General features: G+C 46.4%; 1 protein-coding gene across 1 annotated transcript in view; it reads right to left on the reverse strand.

Annotated features, from left to right (window-relative positions):
- Window positions 1–19,626, reverse strand: part of TOM1L2 (target of myb1 like 2 membrane trafficking protein) — a 61,485-nt gene extending 41,859 nt beyond the window's left edge. The window contains exon 1 of the mRNA XM_054390945.1: window positions 19,575–19,626. Within this exon, the coding sequence (XP_054246920.1) occupies window positions 19,575–19,626 (52 nt within the window). The remainder of the gene's footprint in view (window positions 1–19,574) is intronic.
- Window positions 19,627–21,467: the final 1,841 nt, after the last annotated feature.

A 21,467-nucleotide genomic window follows, 5' to 3' on the forward strand; every position in this document is an offset into this window, starting at 1 on the left:
TGCCTGAACACCAGCATCTTATGAATGAACAGATCTTTGTGCTTGGAGAAATCACAGTTTTGTCTCTTGGGACTTCTCCAGATGTTGCTTCAGACTCTCAACTCATACATTTGGGAAGAATTACACACAAAAAAATTCACCTTCTGTTTCTGCAAGAGGCACGCACGCCAATGCTTCCTATTAGAGAGATCCAAAAGCAAGACAGTTCTGATTCCAAATTTCCCCCCTCCCCTCCAGCCACGTTTGGTGTTCAAGCAGCACAAAACAGCCTTTTTTTTTCTCTTGTGTTTGCAAGTTCAGAAGATCAAGGCTCTTAGATCTTTGTCTTGCCTCTTAACAGCCCACCTGCCTGCCAGCTGTGCTTCAAGACTGCCATTGGAAAAATCAAACAGTCAGATGTGTTATATTTCACTCTGCATAATGTGTGACAGGGAACAGAAGAAGCCACAGCATTAGCAGGCTTTTACTTCCATCCTGCTGGTCCCTCTCCCTCTGGTGCAGCAGAGCTCTCTCAGATGTGAGGACTACCAGCTGAAGTGAAATACAAAATTCTGCCACAAAATGTACGAAGTCTTTCAGGAAAGGCAATGCAAAACCACACAAGATGGCTCACAAGGGCTAGCAAACGTTGGAACAGGCTCCCTGGGGAGGGTAGAAGTTTAAAAGACGCAGAGATATGGTGCTGAGGGACATGGTTTAGCACCAGACTTGGCAGAGTTAGAGAATGGTTGAACTTGACAATCTTAAAGGTCTTTTCCAACCAAATGGAAGGGTAGCATCTCTGAGCTGCAGCTTACAGAATAGTTTTGCTTTAAAGAACAGTTACATTTGGAGACTGTAGTTGTCTTTCCTGGATTCAACAAATCATCAGTGACCTGCCCAACGCTGTCCATAAGGCCTGGGGAAAGACCATCCAGAGGCCACAGAGACATACTTCAGCTGTCCCAACAAAATGAAGTTAAGACTAAAAATCCTCAGCATTTGCCTGGCTCCTAAGTTCAAGACATTTCACTTGGAAGAGAGAGATAACACTTAAGTAAGAACACAGTTGGATAGTCCTGGACCTAACACTTGGTCCTGGCTTTCTCTGCATTTGCTTTAAGGACAGTCATGGACACTTAGACATTATGGCAACCAACAGGAGGTTTGTTCCTTTTTACCAAAATGCTGCTATTAAAACATAAAATGTGACTCATTGAAAACTGAAGCTCAAACCTCAGCTCTGAAGTGACTTCCTCCTAAAACCCTTCCAGTTTCTTTGTTAGAAAGCACAGCTCCAAGAGCATTTTTCAATTAGCCACCTCACTGCTCCAAGTCCTTTTTCTACATTCCTTATTTCACACTGCTCTGAAAATGCTGAGCTTCACACTTCCAAAGAAAAAGTCAGTCAGCTAGAACAGACGGGCTCAGCCTGAGCTGCAAGGCAGCACAGGAAAACATGCTTGGGGTTGTAGTGCTGCAGCACTTGGACTGCCATGATTTCCCAATTGATTGTAGCTGTGCTTACAGTGAAACTCTTCAGTGTGAAGTCATCCATCACATCCTAGGCTGCCTCAAAAGAAGTGTGGACAGCAGATCAAGAGAGGTGTTCCTGTCACTTTACTCTGCTCTGGTGAGACCTCACCTGCAGTACTGTGTGCAGGTCTGGAGCCCTCAACACAGGAAGGACAAGGAGCTGATAGAGAGGGCCCAGAGGACCCTCTCCATGAAAATGATAGAGGGCTGGAGCACCTCTGCTATGGGGACAGGATGAATGAGCTGGGGTTGTTCAGCATGGGGAAGGGAAGGCTCCAGGGAGACCTAACGGCAACCTTCCAGTACCTGAAGGTAGCCTATGAGAAGGCTGCAGAGGGGCTGTTTGCAAAGGCCTGCAGTGATAGGACAAGGGGTGGTGGTTTGAAATTAGAGGAGATTCAGATTGGAGATTACGAACAAGTTCTTTACCATGAGGGTGGTGGAACACTGGAGGTTCTGGGGCCAGGGAGGTAGTTGAGGTTCCATCCCTGAAGATATTCAAGGTCAGGTTCAGCAAGACTTTGAGCAACCTGCTTTAGTTGCAGATGTCCCTGCTAACTGCAGGGGGATTGGACTAGATGACCTTAGAAGTCCCTTCCAACCCAAACCATTCTATGATTCTATAATCTATCTTCTGCTTATTGTTGTCACCAAGTTTCTGGTGCTGAATAAATGAGCAAGAGTTTGTGATGACTGCAGAGTCTATGTTAAAACAGAACCAAACAAGAAGGCTGTGAACATGCAGGTGTGCAATCATTACAAGCCTTCAGCTCGAGTGCTATATGAAGCCACAGTGGTGAACTGAGAACAGTTTAATATCTTCGTGAGTGAGCTCGATGTTGGGATCAAGAGCATCCTCATGAAGTCTGCAGATGACACCAAAATGAGTGGGGAGGTTGGCACTCCGGAAGGGAGAGAGACCCTCCAGGAAGATCTGGACAGGCTGAGTGAGTGGGCTAGCAAGAACCTTATGAAGTTCAGTGAGGACAAATGTAGGGTCTAGAACCTGGGAATACCTGGCTGGAGAGCAGCCCTGTGGAAAAGGACCTGAGGGTCTTGGTGGAAAACAAGCTCAGTATGAGTGAACAGTATACTGCAGTGGCAAAGAAAGCCAGCAGGATGGTGGGTTGCACCAATAAGGCCATCACCAGCAGACATAAAGAAGTTCCTGCTGCACAAAAAAGATGCGGACAGGCTGGGGACTGTCCAGAGAAGGGCCACAAGAATGGTCACTGCAAGAGCTGCCATATGAGGCTGAAAGAGCTAGGTTTGGCAGCCTTGAGAAAAAAAGGCTTAGGGGAGACCTTATTACCATGTAGCAGTACATAAAGGGTGGCAACCAGGAAGATGGAGACTACCTTTTCACAAAGAGTCCCACGGAGAAGACAAGAGGTGATGGGGACAAATTACTGCTGGGGAGATTCCCATGGGACTCCAGAAGAAAAATTTTTCTCCATGAGAACAGTGAGACATTGGAATCATCTCCCATGAGAAGCAGTGGATTCCCCTACATTGGTCAGTTCTAAGACTCAGCTTGACAGGGTGCTGGGCCATTTCAACTGCACTATCACGTAGAAAGGTTGCACCCTGTGGGGTCCCTTCCAACCTGGCACTCTGTGATTCTGTCTGAAGCTGTGAAAAGTCATTTTCCGCTATTTCACTTCCAGGTTTTCTTTTTGAAGCTACTGCCCAAATGCCAAACTTGTCTATCCTTCCTTTCCAGATCACACTTACCTGCAGTCATGAATATGTAACTTGCAATTATTGTGCCTTTTTAAAGACCACATAGTATTCACAGGCATGCTACAGCATTCCTGTGAATTGGATATGCTGCAGAAAAGGCATTGCCTGCATCTCCAACAAATTCAGCCTCTCTCAGGAGCAGGAACTGCAGCTGATTTAACTGGGCATAGCTTCAGCAGCAGAGCAGGGGAAATGGATTAATACTCACCAAATAAATATCAACAGCTGTACAACAAAGAAGATTTTTATTTCATTCTCAGATCACAGCTTCACCTGACCAACCCAAACCAGAAATCCTTATACAATAACATCAGAGCAGGCAAGGGAGCAGACCAGCCTGACTCACTTAGCTTATCACACCTCACAGGGCTTGGTGCATTTCCAGGTTATAAAACCAGAGGGACCTTTCAGTACTATGCTGTTCTGTTGTACAGATACAGCCTGACACTTCAAGAAGCACACCGAGGTGCTAGAGTGTGTCTAGAGAAGGGCAATGAAGGGTCTAGAGAAAAAGTCTTGTGAGGGATCTGGGGTTGTTCAGCCTGGAGAAAAGGAGGCTGAAGGGACACCTTCTGGCTCTCTACAACTCCCTGAAAGGAGCTTGGAGCCAGGTGGGGTTTGGTCTCTTCTCCCAAGTAACAAGTGATTGGACAAGAGGAAATGGCCTCAAGTTGCACCAGGGGAGGCTTCAGGTTGGACGTGAAGAGCAATTTCTTCCCCCAAAGGATTGCTAAGCACTGGAACAGGCTGCCCAGGGCAGTGGGGGTGGAGTCCCCATCCCTAAAGCAATTGAAAAGCCAGGGAGATGTGGTGCTGAGGGACATGGTTCATGGTGACCTGGAAGTGCTGGGTCAGACCTGATGATTTTAAAGGTCGCTTCCAAACTGAACGATTCTGTGACTCGACAACAAGGTAACCTAAGCCAAGCAGTTCCTGTACTCAGGTGTCACTCATGTCAGGCACAAATGATGGTTTAGTCACAGTTCTTAAAAGCACTTGGAGTCTGGATGCCAAGCAGAACGGTGTGTTTCTGTACAATACAGACTTTTGTTAGGAATCTTCTCACTGAAGTTCCTCCATCAGCAGAAATTGTTGCTGCCGACAGCAGGCTCCACTGAATGACGTGTACGTAAGTCGCTCTCTTTTAAAACAGATGGCAGAGAGGGAGACCACTGCTCCTTTACAAGCAAGTGAAAGCCCTCTTCACTTGCTCATTCCACACAGCTTTTAAAGAAACAACAGTCAGAACTTCCCTGTGTACTGCACGCTCATTAAAGCCAAAGTGTTGACCCATGTACTGTAAATAGCTGTCCTTCAGAGCTAGGTCACACAGCAGCAGCTCCCAGCCCATCAAGTCATTTGCATGATTCCAAGGCACTTTCCCTTAAAACTCAGCCTACCCCACACATTTCTTCCCCTCTCCCAGCAGTGACCTTGGTCAGATTGCCATCTCACTGCAAACCCACGACACTCACAGTCTGGTGGCACTCTAGGAGCGACAAGCACCGAGCTGCTCACAGCAGGAATCGATACCACTAAAGCCTTCAATCAGAAACGTCAAAGCCGTTTGACAATACCTGCTGCTGTTATTAATGGGGTTTAATGGATCCGAATGGAGATGTTTACGGTGTGATTTACTGCAGGGGAGCGACAGATCAATGCTCCTTTATGACATGTCACCCCTCATGACAGACTGTCGCCCCGTGCGGTTGTATCGCTGGAGATGATGCCTCACCACTTTGCAAACATCTGTGATCTATTAGGCAGCACTTCCCCTGGTCTAACATTATCAAACTCTGAGCGTCCATCTTTCTTCTGCAGATGGAGAGGCCTGAAAGCATAAATTAAAACCTTTGCAGGTGACAAAATGTTCTCCCTTGGATTTGCCTGTTCTGAACTAGATGTGAGTGTTCTGACTTGTCCACAGGACTCTGCATGGGAGAATTCATCAGCACAGCGTTGTTTAAACAGCTCACTGCCATGGGATGGTTACCCACATCTCCTCCTCCAGCACCATCTACCAAATCTCACCAACATCCCATCAGTGACCAATGAGTGACCAGTACTCAGCACTGCTGACCCTGCACCTCAAATACTGGGGTCAGTTTTGAGCCTCTTGCTGTAAGAAAGACATTGAAGTGCTGGAGTGTGTCCTGTTGCTGGGCATCACTGACAAAGAGCCTAGACCCATCCCCTTGCCCCCCCACCCTTTAACTATTGATCAGCATCAAAAAGATGCCCTCTCAGTCTTCTCTTTTCCGGGCTTAGGAGCCTCAGGTCTCTCCGCCTCTCCTTATGAGAGATGAATACACATGACTTTGTCCTAATGCCAAAAAACAACTACTAAAAAAAGGAGCAGACTCCATTCATTTTATCAGCCTTAACTTGCAAATCCAAGAGAAGCAGCAGCTGAATTTAGCGATTTATTTTTCCACTTCTTTGTTATAAGAACACCTAAAGGCTCTATTACAGTTGGTTTACAACACCAGTAGGATAAACTGTTGTGTCCAATCTGACCTGGAAATTTTCAAAAGATGGGACTTCTACTACCTCCCTGGGTAACCTGGGCCAGGGTCTCACCACCCTCGGGGTAAAAAACTTCTTCCTTTTATCTAGTGTAAATCTCCATCTTTTAGTTTGAAACCATCACCTCTTGTCCCCTCACAACAGGCTCTGATCAAAACTCTGTCCCCAGCTTTCTGATCACCCCCTTTAAGTACTGAAAGGCCACCAAAGGGTCTCCCTGAAGCTTTCTCTTCCCAAGCTAAACAACCTCAACTCTCTCAGCTTGGCCTCGCAGCAGAGGGTTTCCAGCACTTCCATCATTGCTGTGGCCTCCTCTAGCCCTGCTCCAACAGGTCCCTGTCTCTCCTGTGCTGAGGAGTCCTGATCTCTCATAAGCTGCCCCATTCCAGACTCAACTGCATCCAGTAATTACAGGTGAGCCCAAAAAAAATGTCTCTGTGAGAAGTTATGGATGATCAGTGTGTCAGTGAGCTATATTTGAAATCTATCAGCTCTTGATGACTAATTTTGTACTACATGAGTAAAGCAAGTTCTAATAACTCACTTGGGACTTCACTCTAGTACGTGCTTTTCATATTCATAAAACAAAACTAATTGCCTTTCATGGATGAAATGTTCTAAGAATTTTTAATCCATGTCAGCTGCAAACTCTAAAAACCCATTCCCATATATTTAAAACTCTCCCCACCCACTGACTTGCAACACGTTGTTTGCTGCAAACAAACTATAAGGCAGAGATAATCCATCAGGCTCCTACATTAGTATTATTTATATTATCAATTTCCAGGTTACTCCTAAAATCAGTTGCCCACATTCTCACATGCTTAAAATAAACTGAAAACACTAATTACATTTAGCAAGGAGGGGGGAAAAGGCAAAATCTTTCATTTTCTACAAAGAAAGCAGTTAAGAAGTTTACAAAGAAAGCAGTTAAGAAGTTTACTCCTTTGCTGAGTGTGCTCCAGAAGATTTTTAAGTCTGTGTTCATATATGATAAATAAAATCTGTTACCAACGCAATCAAACTCTTGCAGCAGACCATTTCATGTGCACATTCCATGCTCTCCTCTACATCTACAGCTATAGAGGCGAGAGCTACGTCCTCTGGAAAACCACCATCATCCCACACATGGAAGTGAACTAGACAGCAAGGAGCCTGCAGCTTCTGAGGGCTGACAGCTCACGTTTTGGAGTGTGAAATGCTTCACTCGGCTGTTCAGCTTTGCAGCCTTCCCTCACACGGTTCTGCAGGGTGACAGCAGGCCTGCTGCAAGATGCAGCTAGCTCCCGTCCCATTCCAACTCTCCAGTATCTCCACGGCTTGAAGATCAGCGTCTGGAACATACTAAGTGTTTTCACCACGGGAAGAGGGGAGAGCTGGCTCCTGTTCCACTAGGTAACAGGAATGACTTTTGCCAAGGCTGCTGTAATTGAAGGGCTCTGTTGCCAGCTGCCCATTCCAACGAGCCAAGCTTGCTCTGCCTGGTAAAGCTGAGTGGCTGAACCATCTTCTCACCATTCCAAACCATCTTCTCAGGAAACCTGAGAGCAAACCAGGCAACAACATGAATGTGATCCATGAGTTGCAATTCTGCCTTCTGCAGGCTGAGAAATTAGGATTTCTTGGTCTTCACTAACCCTATTAAAAATTCATTCTGCTCCATTTCCACAGCCCTGTTTCTCATGTGCCTCTCTGCCAGAGCTAAGCCTGAGAAAGACTGATAAACAGAAATGGAAATACCAGAAGTTTAGATCAGGTTTGCAAATGCCTGTTTCTGAGAGTGTCAATTTAATTTTCCCATTCAGAAGCTTATGTGATCTTGTTGTGTGACTCTGTAAATCTTTCAGGTCAGGGACTGACCCAGGACATTTCATGTTCCACTGCAACCCCCTGTACCACATATTGCATGATAGCCTGAGGGAGGTAGAATTCAAAACAATGGAAATGTATCAGGTGCATTAAGAGTGTGGCCAGCAGATCGAGGGAGGTTCTCCTCCTGCTCTGTTCTGCCCTAGTGAGGCCACAGCTGGAGGTACTAGGTCCAGTTCTGGGCTTCCCAGTTCAAGCGGCACTATGAATTACTAGAGAGAGTTCAACAGAGGCCAAGAAGATGCTGAGGGGCCTGGAGCATTTCTCTGAGGAGGAAAAGCCTGGGGTTGTTCAGCCTGGAGAAGAGTGGCCTGAGAGGGGATCTTGTCAATGCTCAGCAAGAGCTAGTAGACAAGGGGGCAAGAGGATGGGGTCAGACTCTTTTCAATCATGCCCAGCAATTCAATAAGGGTGATGGGCACAAACTAGAACCTTAGGAAAAACATCTTTGGTGTGAGGGTGCTGGAGTCCTAGAGCAGAATGCACAGAGAGATTGTGGAGTCCGTAACTCTATGATTCTCTGAATTACCTTGTTAGTTGCAGCAAGATTCAAGGCCAATATCCTATAAAGAACCTGTCTGGAAGAGGATTTTTCATTACTCACTGGCTATGCCAAGTCATTGGCAGAGATGGGGATTTCAAAGGCAGTTTTAATTATAGAAGGTAAAACCCACACATGATCAAGCTGAAGTGTCAGAAAACCACCAGAACTGAACACTGACCCATTTGGGTTGTCTGCTGAACTTTAATCACTTTCCAAGTCTGACAGCTGCTCAAACTTAATTGCTCATTATGCTTGTAAATAAAAACTGATCTCACTCTCTGATTAGCCAGCCATCTTAGAGTTGCCATAACAACTTCTGGTCTAATAAGTGATTTCAGATTTACCATTATTTGGACTAGCAGCAAATTTCACAAAGGTCTGAGATCGCTCTTTTCACTGAAATACCCTTCTAATTAGAAGAGCTGAAAATCAGGAGAGAAAGGGCAACTCCGAGATAATGAGAAAACAAGTTATTTACTGCAGCAGCCTAAACGTGAGACAAGGGTACCCCAAAACCCAACACATGCTGGGTCCTGCTTAACCCCTACCTTTCACTGTCAATCATCTTGTTATCACACCTACACCCCATCATAAACTGCTCAGAAAAGCTGCAGAGAGCACCCAGGTAATAACTGGTCACAACGTGGAGACTGATTTTCAGACTCACTCCAAATTAAATAATCCAAATTAAGAATCAATTACCTGGTTAAATTCCTTAACACTCTGTTAGCTGATTGGAGAGCTTTTTGGGGAATACTGTGGAGTTCTGATTCTCAACAGGTCTTAGAGAGAGGGAAATGTGTTTGTGTTGTGCCCAACAGATGTTCACTGTACCAAGTGCAGTAAAATATGTTTTGGAAGGAAGAGTCATAATGTAGTGTCTCATCTCTGGATCATGTCAGTCAAAAACCTACTTCCAGAAGCTGGACTCTTTTTCATCTGGAGTACTGAGTTCAGTTTTGGGCTCCCCAGTTCAAGAGTGACAGGGAACTACTGGAGAGATCCCAGTGGTGGCGACAACAAAGATGAGGAGACTGGTGCATCTCTGTGAGCAGGAAAGGCTGAGAGGCCTGGGATTGTTGAGCCTGGAGAAGAGCAGCCTGAGGTGGGGATCTTCTCATGGCTGATCAGTATCTAAAGGGCAGGGGGCAAGAGGATGGGGCCAGATTCTGTTCAGTCACACCCAGCAATACAACAAGGGCAAGGGGCACAAACTGGAACCCAAGAGGTTCCATCTGAGCAGGAGGAGAAACTTTGCTGTGAGGATGCCAGAGTCCTGGGGCAGGTTGTGGAGTCTCCTTCTCTGGAGAGATTCTAACCCCACCTGGACATTGTGATCCTGGGAAACCTGCTGTGGGTGTCCCTACTTTAGCAGGGGGGTTGGACTAGAGGATCTCCAGAGGTTTCTTCCAACCCCCACCATGCTGGGATTCTGTAACATTTTGGACAAGATTACTAATTAAAGTCTTGCAGATGTCTGGGAAGAAAAAATTATCTGTATTTCAGTAAGCATTTGGTCATCACAGCTTAAGTAAAACACCTCTGTTAAAACATTACAGACTCACTCATTAGTCTTAGAAGACAAAGTGATTGGAAGCTTTCAAAGACCACAAGCCTGGAGTCCTATTACAGCACAAAGACCTTCCAAATTTTGCTGGCAAAGCTGCTGAAGCTTGCAATTTATTTAATCTGCTCAAGGTAGCTTTTTGTGTGCACAGGCAAGGAAAGACACCCTTTTCCTTCCAAAAGGAAAACAAATGCAGAAAGCTATAATTGAGGCAAAACTCAAGTTAAAAAAAAGTCAGGAAATGGCAGGTTTTTAAAAGAGGGTTTTTTTTCTGCATTCACTCAGCTATGCAAGAAAAGCAAATTTTTTTGTTCTTTGGGTCAAAAGCTGAGCTGGTCACACTTTTTGTAGTAGATTTATCTCACAGAGGTAATGCTCAACACACTCAAGTGAACAATGCCCTCGACATTCCTGACAACATTTGGCATCTAACAAAATCTTTCTTGCTTAAGAACAAGAAACCAATGCTCTGAAAAGTTCTTGGGGTTCAAACACAGTTTCTAACATCGATCTGTGCCTTCACTTTGTGTACATTTTCTTTGATCTGAGTTGGAACAAAGAATTTCTTCCCAAACTAATCTAACCCAGAAGGCTTCTGAGGAGCAGCTGGGGAACAGGCTGGCTCACTCACGCAGAATAAACAGGCTACGAACCAACCCAATTATTCAACAGGTTCCTCTGAGTATCTTCTCATTTCTGAGTCTCCTGATGCTCTTAGACTAAGCTGCAAAAACTGAGGTGCCAAAGGGCTCTGTCAATGGAGAGATGCAGAACCACAGGTAAATAATCTCTAGGTAGCTGTGCCAGGAATTGCCCAAACAGACAGGTATGGACTTTTTTCCTTCCCTAATCCCTGATTTTGAAATGAGTTACACATTTCTTTACAATGAGAGTGGTGAAATACTGGAACAGGCTGGCCAGGGATGTGGTTGAGGCCCCATCTGTGGAGACATTCAAGATCAGACTTGATGTGACCCTGGGCAGCCTGATCTATTTGGAAGTGCCCCTGCTCACTCCAGGTGTTTGAAAAAGATGACCTTAGAGGGTCCCTTCCAACCCAATGCAGTTTCTGAATCTGTGAATGATGGGGTCTAGCCTATAATTGTGGCAGGTACAGAACAATCATATTTCCGTCTAGAGACAATGCTGTCAGCAACAGATTGGTTGAGTTTTCTGGCATTTCCCCTTCCTGAGCAATGGAAAATCTTAGAGATTGGAAGATCTGGCTCCATGAGTTTGGTAAAGAAATGTTTACCTATAGCAAAGGACCTGCTCTTAAGGGAAGAAAGACCAGGCTGTATTTAGCCTACCTTTTATGCTCAAGAGCCATCAATCTCAAAAGAGCCCTTCCCCATCGACAATATCTGAAACAAATGAGCAAAGCAATCGGGCAGAACAGGCAGCAGAATGACTAAGCACAGGCAGCAGATAAGGCCTGTCTATCTCAGATTGGATTTTCACACTCAGCAACAAGTTTCTTCTACGTAGAAATGAATAATTCCCCAGGTGAGTGCAAACGAGAACACGGAAAGCTACTTCTGGATGATCTGTGCAGCCTCGGCACATCAGACCTGGGCGGGTGGGAAATGGTGTCACTCAGCCTGGCCTTGTGGATCACTTCCCAGCTTCTCAGAGTTCCTACAATGCTTCCTTCTCCCCTGTGTTCTCCAAACAGTTATGCTTTTTATCACCTATACATAGAGCTATAGAACTGCTGAGGTTGGCAGAGACCTTTGAGATCATCAAGTCCAACTACTCGCCTTGAGCTCACAATCCCACCCCCGATGCTAAACCACTAGCACTAAGCCACGTTCCTCAGCACTACATCCACACATCTTTTAAACCCCTCCAGGGATGGTGATTCAACCACCTGGTCAGCCTGTTCCAATGCCTGATAACACTTTCTGTGAAGAAAATTTCCCTAATATCTATCTTGAATGTTACCTGGCACAACTTCAGGCAGATTTTGAAACCAAAACATCAGAGTGTGAAATGATTTACCTGGAGTCAATTAAGAAATGACAGACGAGGAAGGGGATTGCCAGGCCAACCCTGAGGTGTACCAGCCCTGCAGGTACTGTGCAGGGTCCTTGTCCATGAAGGATCATCTCACCAAAACTTCTGCATCTGCTGCTGTTCCTCCACTGACCATTATCATGAAATGCCTTGACACCTTCAGAGAATTCTTAATCAAAACCCAATGTAGTTTATACAATCAAAGAGAAGCATGACTAATTTAACTCTTCTTAATTCAACAAAGGAATACATATAACACTTCCTTTTTTGGGGGGTGAAAATTGGTTTGGATAAAATAAAAAAAAAAAAATCAATTGGTAAGGTCTGTGAGGATTTTCTGTGGATTTAGCCCAGCATATTTCATATATGCAGTTTAAAATCTGCCGAGTAGGTGAGCAGAGCAGTAGCAAACTGGGAAAGAGCTGTCCTCACGCTGCAGCCTCTCACACATAGGTTTACATGAGAAGCACATGGAACATACCTTAAAGTGCACTGTGCTGGAAGAGATAAAACTGCTTCACTCAGAAATAGATGCTATAATACCTTCATGAACTACAATCTGCTTTTGTGCCTATAAAATAAATCCAGTATTAGAAACCTTAGTATTAAATGATATTAGACTAATTATCCAGCTTCACACACGTATGTAGTTTCTCCAAGTTGCCAGATTCATGACTCAGTATTTATTTGCTCCTTTAAAAGCAAAAAGATCCATTTTCCTATTTCATGGAGATTTTCCCTACAACATAATCCATTGTCATGAAATGAAAGCAGATCCAAATAATCTTATAAAACTAAAAGCATTTTATCAGGCTCTTTTGCATGACTAGCACAATTCAGTATGAGCAGTGGGGGGGCTGGATTATAAGTGACTGACCAGCTGAAAAAGCACCTATAAAAGTACCTCAACTCTGAGGAGAGCACTTGTGTCCTCTTCACTGCAGGCAAAGACAAAAATCACCTTTTTTGTATGCTGTGCGCATCTGATAGGAAGAAAAGTTACTGCCACCTTGTACTGAGAAAAAGCTTTCCTTAGAACAGGGCACAATATTTCAGTGCTTAGGGGGAAATGCAAAGGGCTTTTTATTTTATTATAATGCAATTAATGAAAAGAGAGATGATTCAGACCCCAGGAGCATGCTGCAAACATGTAATTTATTGGTACCAGATCCTAAGGTTATGATGTGCACTTTAAACACTGACTTCTGGCACTGGGAATAAAAGGTTTGCCTGTAAAAATATGTTTTCCTCACAGCACAGCAAAGTAGTAAGTTTACTCTGAAAGGAACTTTGGCTTGTGTATGTGCACAAGAAAAGCTGAATTAATTCCTCCTGCAGGATTACTATGGGCTGCTTGCTGTAATTCATCTCTCCATTCTTGCATGCAGCCATCAATTCATTTATTTAGAACTCCTTTTTTTCTGCAAGGCTCATAAAAATCTTAAGATAAGAAACCCAGAGAAAGGTCTTAAGTGCTTCTTGTGGAAAGGAAAATAAAAAGGTGTTTATACATCCCCCCTCAAGCTGAGGGATTTTCTCATCTAAAAAAATAGCGAGAGGACAAAACAGCAGCTCTGAAACAGACTCTGTCCACCATATTTATTACCAATTTAACAGCGTTGAATGGAAACTGCAAGTGCTCTGATAAAAATCAATTGAAAAGCTGTCTGCCTTGCTGTTGCTTCAATAAAGTGCCTCTGTATCTTTTGCTGAAGCCCTGTTTTTGTAGCCTCCTTAAACAACAGTCTGTATTAAATCACCACACTGTGTCTCCTCTGAAAGCAGACTGCAAGGCGAGTGACCAGACCTGCACCCTTCACCCAAATCTCCCATTAACAGGGACCAGGGATGTGAATCAGTATCAACACCCCAAGTCCCTCAGGACACCTTGATTTCTGCTCTACAGTTAAAAATTAACTTCCAGGTCTCTGTACATTTAAGTCAGATGCTGGACCTCTCTCCATACAGGTCTTTGGCTACGAGTCAAGCAAAATCCAGGCTGTGGCAAGAAGGCTGACTTCAGCAGCAGGAACAGCCCTAACCAGAGCCCTCACCAAAAGAGACCTCAACGCTCCCACCCAAGCACATTTCACACATCACTGCCCCAAGTTAGCTCTTGGCACCTGAAGGAGATGGTGGGGCCAGCAGCAAGGCTTGGTTGGGATTTAAGCAAATAAACACTCTCCTGAAGCCTTTGCAAGGTCTCCAGAGTAAAAAAAAAAATATACCTGGTTTTCCTGTGTGCTCACATGTAAGCCATATGGCCTACATCAAGTAAGCAGAATGAGCATAAAAAAGTCACCAGCACTCCACATTCTTGTAATTCAATCAGCTTTAATCACCTCAGATGCTTTTGCTACCCTACGGTGAGGGTATTTGTTCTAATAACCTTGAATAGAGCGGTGACACTTTAAAGATGGCTCCCTCCAACAAAGAAAGATAAAACCACAATTTATGGCAGGATGCTGAATCTCAAGGCAAATTCCCCCTCCTGTAAATTGCAGCTTTTTCCCCAGGCCAGCTCTTCTCCTGACAGCAAGCAGTCTGTCTTTGCTGGTTTACTACACATCTTCCGGTACTTCTCCTCACTGATCAGGAATATTCTTCCCAACTGTCCTCTTTTAGGGATCTGGGCTATTGGATTTACAGCATTAACTGGGAAAAATAAACAGTTCAGTCATCAGAAGGAGGCCAACACCCAAAGCCATAAAGGATCTTGTCAGCACTGACACAGCAGCCTGCGAAACCCACGGCACCCAACTCCATCCTCCAGATTCTTTGCCAGCTGTCACAAAGACCTTCTCCACATCTGGTGGCATGTCCACCCCTCACAGGGCCAACACCACAAAGCTGCCAGAGAAAGCTCCAGTGCCCCCCAGGCTCCTGGTCCAGCATTACCGACAGCAGCTGGATTCACTGGGTGCCCAGCACATGGCACAAGCTAAAAGCACCAGCAGCACATCAGCCTCCACACACAGCCTCTGCTCAGGGATCTTCCCGAGGAGTCTGCTAGGAAGTGCTGACCACGGAGTCACTGAATAGTGTGGTTTGGAAGGGAGCTTTAAAGGTCATCTAGACCAACACCCCTGACCACCAACCCAAGTGACATTGTGAAGGGCTGAAGGGACCATGAAGACTTCTTCTACCACAAGAACAGGTGCATTAAGAACAGTTTGGCCAGCAGGCCAAGGGAGGTTCTCCTCCCCATCTACTCTGCCCTAGTAAGCCCACAGCTGAAGTACTAGGTCCAGTTCTGGGCTCCCCAGTTCAAGAGAGACAATAAACAACTGGAAAGAGTCCAGTGGAGGCTACAAAGATTCTGAAGGGACTGGAGCATCTCTCTGAGAAGGAAAGCCTTTAGCAGAGGGGTTAGACTGTCTAGTCCAGAGGTTCCTTCCCACCATGCTGGGTTTCTAAATCCCATGGGATGCTGAAAACCACCATTTGCTTACAAAGCGTTTGGGAAGTAATGGATTCTGCTGCAGAATCCTGGGGAAGGTTTTTATCTTATAGGTAAAATGAGGCAATTATCTCCCTTCACTGCAATCTCCAGGTAAAAAGCAAGATGGAATGAGTAGAATGGTTTAGAAGTTCAGGAATCTCCCAGCTGACTGCCTTCCATATATCAGCTCTGCTGAAAAACCACTTCCTCTTCTGAGCAGAGGACTTCACTAGAGACTTAAGGACAGTTCAGTGCCCACAGGTCAACTGTTAAGAAAAAATTAACTGAAGTTTGTAATTAGTAGCCCTGGTGATGTCTTATACAGTTTCTGTTATGTGACCACTGGAAACTACCTGGAGGCTACCATATAAGCCAGTCCAAAAATCAGGCAGCTTTCAGAGAGGAGGAACCAGGCTGCCACTTGAACTGGCACTTTAGATGCAGGAGACTCCATCCATCTCCATTACAAATCCTCCGAGCTCATCCTAGCATTACTTTCCAACATTAAGCAAAAGAGTTAACATAAAAAGCCTGTCTAGCTTCAGACATTATCCAGCTAAGAAAAGGAGAAAAGAGAAAATCCTTTGTATTACTTCCCTTAGTTCTCCCCAAACCTCCTCTGACATCTCTGTTCCTTTCAGACCTGGCATTTATCTGAAGACATTGTCTGGCCCTAATTAAATCTTCATGTGAACCACTGCTACTTTCTGGCAGAGACCGTGCATTCTGGGTGTGCTGATGGACCTACATAATTTTCCACACTGCTCCCGTATGGTGAGTGTTAGGCCTTGCTTGAAAACATCACAACTGTGTTCAACACAATATGTTTAAACAGAAATACAAATTTGTTCTGTTTCTTTTAAAGAATGAAGAGAAACATAAGTGAGAATTATATTCCACAAGCTCACTGAGGGAAAAAAAAAAAAAAAGAAAAAAAAAGAAATAACAAACCCCCAACAAACCACCACCAAACTGTGGAAACACTGGGCACAGCTCAGTGTCTGAGAACAAGGCATGCTTTTGTTTTCCTGTTTTCTTGCAAAGGGATAACTGGCAGTGACAGGACAAGCAGAAAAATTTTCCTTCCAAAATAAAATCTGCAGCTATCTCTTTCTCACCCCACACCAGTGATGGCAAAACATTTTGTCAAGTGCAGTTGAATGTGAAGCTTGAGGAAGGAAGATTTAAAGTGGGTATTAGGAAGGAATGCTTTACAGTGAGGGTAGTGAGACACTGGAAGAGGTTGCTAAGGGAGGTCATGGGGAGGGACTTTTTACAAGGGCCTGTAGTGATAGGATCAAGGGGGAATGGATTGAAGCTGAAAGAGAAGAGATTTAGATTGGAGATTAGGATGAGATTCTTTATGGGGAGGGTGGTGAGACACTGGAACAGGTTGCCCGGGGAGGTTGTGGATGCCCCCTCCCTGGAGGTGTTCAAGGCCAGGCTGGATGAGGCCTTGGGCAACCTGGTCCAGTGGACGGTGTCCCTCCCAATGCCAGGGGGTTTGGAACTAGATGATCTTTAAGGTCCCTGCCAAACCAAACCATTCTATGAATCTATGAATTTTGCATTAAGGGAAGTTGCATTACAAGCCCCTCACACACATCTGACCTTATCTGATCATAGAATCATTAAGACTGGAAAAGACCTCAAAGATCAAGTCCATTGTTAACCCAACACCACCCTGACCACTATAACATCTACCAAAGTGCCATGTCCACATGTTCTTTGAACACTTCCAGGGATGGTGACTTCACTGCATGATTGTGCTGTTCTGGGCAACTGGGGTGAGGGACTGCCCAGTTCCCTACAGTGCCAACACCAGCACCATTTCTGACAGACTCAAGGAACCAGCTCCACAACTGGGGAGTAGCCAGCAGGGTTTGGGCTGCATGCCTTTTTACAAGGAGTCACATGAAAAGGCAAAGAGTGATGGGTACAAGTTACTCCCAAGGACATTCCAACTGGAATCAAGAAGAAAATTTTTCACAATGAGAACAGTTAGAGATTGGAATAATCTGCCAAGGGAAGCAGTGGATTCCCCTTCATTGGGCAGTTTTTAAGACTCAGCTTGACAGGGTGCTGGGCCATTTTGTGTAAACTAGACTATCACCCAGAAACACTGGACCAGATGACCTTTGGGGTCCCTTCCAACCTGGCATTCTGTGATTCTGTGATCTTCCTCTGATGAACCCTCAGAGCTTTGTGTTGAAGCCTCCAAGTTGTCAGCGACTCATTCCAAGAGAACAAGGGATGTAAGAGCCACAAAAAAATCTCTGCACTCCAGAGTCAGGAAGGCAGAAGGCTAGAAAAGCAGATTTTACTGCTAACCTCTACTAGCAATTCTTAAGTCTTCAGGAAGCCCTTTTAAACCACTTACTGAGGCTAAAAGCATCTGACAATAACCAGATGAGAAATTAGTGCCTCCCCTCAGCACGGCACGTTGCAGAAGGCTTGTCCACACAGCAAGGCAGCCAGATGTCCCAGCAGATGTGGTCAGATGGCCAAAGACAACAAAGCAAATTCACTTTAAAATCATGGTTAACTTTCAGCATTCTCATTACCATCCGCCAACTCTCCGCACTCCTCTCCCTAAGCAGAAGAAATAAACACCCCAGATGGCTAAAGAAAAACAGCAAGCTATACATATGCTCCATATAGTCTGACAAAGCAAGAGTCCAGCCATCTTCAAAGCACAATGTGAGACTCCAAGGGGTAAAAGCTCTACAAGGGGAGGTCTCTGCACGTAAGGCTGAAGCAATCACTGCCAAAGAACTTCTGGGCTTTGAGGCCATGGCCAGGTTATCTGCAAAATTCTTCCACTTTCATTTCCAAAGACATAAATCTTCCATCAGTGAATAGCTATAGACTAAACTACAAATAACTACACATTGTACTATATACAACCCCTAAATAAAGCATTGGAATGACTGCTGGTTATGAAACACATCAAGGAAACTAAGAGCATGGTTTCAGCAAGAGGGGTGCTAGTGTAAGCCTTGGCTTCTGGGGCTGTACACCACAGTCCTTGCACCACAGGAACCTCAGCCAGTCTGCTGCTCCTCCCCACTGCAATGCAAGAGCTCTTGTATTTCATCAGGGCTAGGAGATGAAAGCAGGAGGCAACAGCAGCCCACCCAACCAGGGGAAAGTTATCAAACTCAGCAGATGTGGCACCCAGGCTTTCTCCTGTGGCACCAGATGTGGCAACCCAGACCAAAACGATACTTGCCACTGCCGAGAGCAAACACATCGGTGGGAGGGAGGGAGGGAGCAGACACAGCAACCCAGGAAGGCCTTGGTCAGCCAGGCAGTGAAAGCACACTCAAAATAACCTGCTTAATGTCACCAAAGCATTAGCAAAACCACAATTCAAGCTCTGGGCTGAAAACCACGTGTGTACTTGCATCTCTAGACACCATCACCCTCCCAGGGACTATCACAAGCCCAGGGAAGTTTCAGTGCCTTGGAAAAATGGTGGCTGAATGGCAGGGTCACTGTAACATGGCACTCGCAGGAAAAGAAGTGGTGGGATGCAGCAACTTTCTTTCATCCAACAACCATCTCGAAGAGGAGTCACTCCCTCATGGCAAACAGTCTGCCCAAAGCCACCACTACCCTGACAGTCTTCTACTGCCCACAGATCCCTCCAGATCTACACAAACCCCCAGTAAGCCCCACTAAGGCCTACAGTCCCCACCAACCCTGAAAGGCCACCACCACCTCCAGAGCTTGTATCAACTCCGGAACCTCTGCTACCCTCAAAGGCCCTCTCACACCTCCAGAGACACCCACTAGGCCCCATATATGCTTTCTGGCCTCCAGAGCCCTCCATTAACACACAGAGATCCCCACAATCCCCAAAGACCTCCACTAAGCCCCATAGAACATCTTCACTGGCTCCAGAGGCCCTCACAGGCCCTCACAACACTCCCCACCATCTCCACAGCACCTCATGGACTCCCAGAGCCCCGCTTCTACCCCAGACCACTCCCTGGGCCCCCACTGACCTTCCCTCGGCCTCCACAGCTCCTCACCGACCCCCAGAATGCTTCCTGGAGCTCACAGACCTCTCCTCACTCCAAAGCATCTCGCTGACCCCTATGACCGTCCCTCTGGTCGTCACAGAGCCCCTAGTCCCTCCACAGTACCTTACCGACAATCCAGAACCCTCCCTGGGTGCTCACCAGTCCCCACAGTCCTCGTTGGGCTCTCACAGACCCCCCTCCGCCTCCACAGCATCTCACCGATCCTCAGACCCCACCTCTACCTGGATCCCCCCGCCCGTCCCAGAGGCCCCGCTGGCTCTCCAGACCCTTCCGCAGCCTCCTATGCTGCCCAGGCCGCCTTACCGAGGCTCTGCCCCACCGGGGTGCTGAACGGGTTCCCCAGCAGAAACTCCATCTTGGGATGACAACAAACAGCGGCCCGGCGGCGCCCTCCCTCCCCCACCCCACCCTGACTGACAGCGGCAAGAACCTACCTCATCTCATTCTACTAGTCATAGCCCGCCTCCTCGCATTCGATTGGGCAATGGCAGGACTCCCCGTTGAGTCATAGGTTAAAGTGCGTGTCCATCACTGTCAAGAGAGGGGCCCGTCCCCGCGGAGTCCTGCCTCTTTCCACGCCCTCCAGTTGATTGATAGCAGGAACACGGCTACTGCCATTCTCCATTGGGCAACGGCCAAAGTATTTTCTAATCTTATCGGGCAAGGGAAACGTCAATCAGGTGAGCTTCCCCCCGCCCCAGAGGGCACGGTGCGGGTTCTGATTGGCTGACATGGATTTCTCGCGCTCTGATTAGCAGCCAGCCTTCCCACCCGCTCCCTGGCCATTGGCGGCTGAGTCTGTCATGCGGCCGTCCTTAGCAGCGCTCCTGGGCTTCCGTAGCAACCGAGGCGAAGGCGCAGGCTGGGGCACGGAGCGCGCCTGGACTCTTGGGGACCTGCGACCTTGGGGACCTGCAGGGTGAGAGCCTCGCGGGGCCACAGTCGTGTCCTGGAGGCGTCTCGGGGCAAGTCGTCGGCGTCAGAGCCACCCTGATAGGCAGAGTCAGGGGCGCCAGGGAGTGTCAAGGCCGTGGCGCTGACCTCAGGCCTGGGCTGTGGCTGATTCTGAGCAGCAACTTCTTGTTTGGGGTGGGGGGCAATCCGCTTCCCACACTGACACCCACGTAATTCCCTCTGGGTGCAGTGGTGTGCTGACCTCGAGATGTGGGAAGCTCTGTGCAACTGATATTGCCTAAAGAGAAATGGACAAATATAAGGGAAGTGGAAAATCTGGCAGGTCAAGGAGAAACATGGACCTGTTGAAGCAGGTCCAGAGGAGACAACAAGAATGATGCGAGGGCTGGAACCCCTCTGCTGTGAGGCCAGGCTGAGAGAGTTGGGGTGGTTCAGCCTGGAGAAGAGAAGGCTCCAGGGAGGCCTTCTTGTGGCCTTCCAGTACTTAAAGGGGTTGATAAAAAAGATGGGGACAGACTTTAGCAGAGCATTTTGCAACAGGACAAGAGGTGATGGTTTTAAACTAAAAGAGGGAGATACAGACCAGATAAAAGGAGTCAGTTTTCTGCACTGAGGGTGGTGAGAGACTGGCCCAGGTTACCCAGAGAGGTGGTAGAAGCTGCATCCTTCAAAACTTTCCAGATCAGGTTGGACACAACAGTTTATCCTACTGGTGTTGTGTGGGACTCCTACAAATAAACCAACTGTAATAGAGCCTTAAGCATTCTTATAACAAAGAAGTGGGGAAATAAATCACTACTTTCAGCTGCTGCTTCTCTTGGATTTGTAAGTGTAGCGGGGTCACCCACAGCAGGTTGTCCAGGATCACATCCAGGTGGGAATATGGCCCATGAAGATGGGTTTCAGCAACAGCTGTCTGCCATGTAGATGGACCATTGTTGTTCATAGGTGCCGTACAAGACTTCCTTTCCTGATCTATTTACCTAGCCCAATTCTGGAATTCTTCATGGAATATGCTCAAACATGGTATGAAGTTTGCATGTGGTGGTGCCTGGGGCTGTAAGGGTGTGCTTGGAGTTGCATCAGTGACTTTGTGATAAAAGTCAAGGCACTCTCTGATATCTTCTGTGAGGTTTTAGATCTTCTTCATGTTCAGCTGTGCTCTTAATTGCTGGGAATTGTCAGGCCTGTTCAGTGAATATTGGAAACAGCAGCCAGCTGTGATCTTATTTACTTCTCTTCTCTTTTTCTCTTGTCTTTTAAGGCTGATATTGTATAACA

This window comes from Indicator indicator, chromosome 22, assembly GCF_027791375.1.
Source record: "Indicator indicator isolate 239-I01 chromosome 22, UM_Iind_1.1, whole genome shotgun sequence".
Taxonomy (NCBI): Eukaryota; Metazoa; Chordata; class Aves; order Piciformes; family Indicatoridae; genus Indicator; species Indicator indicator.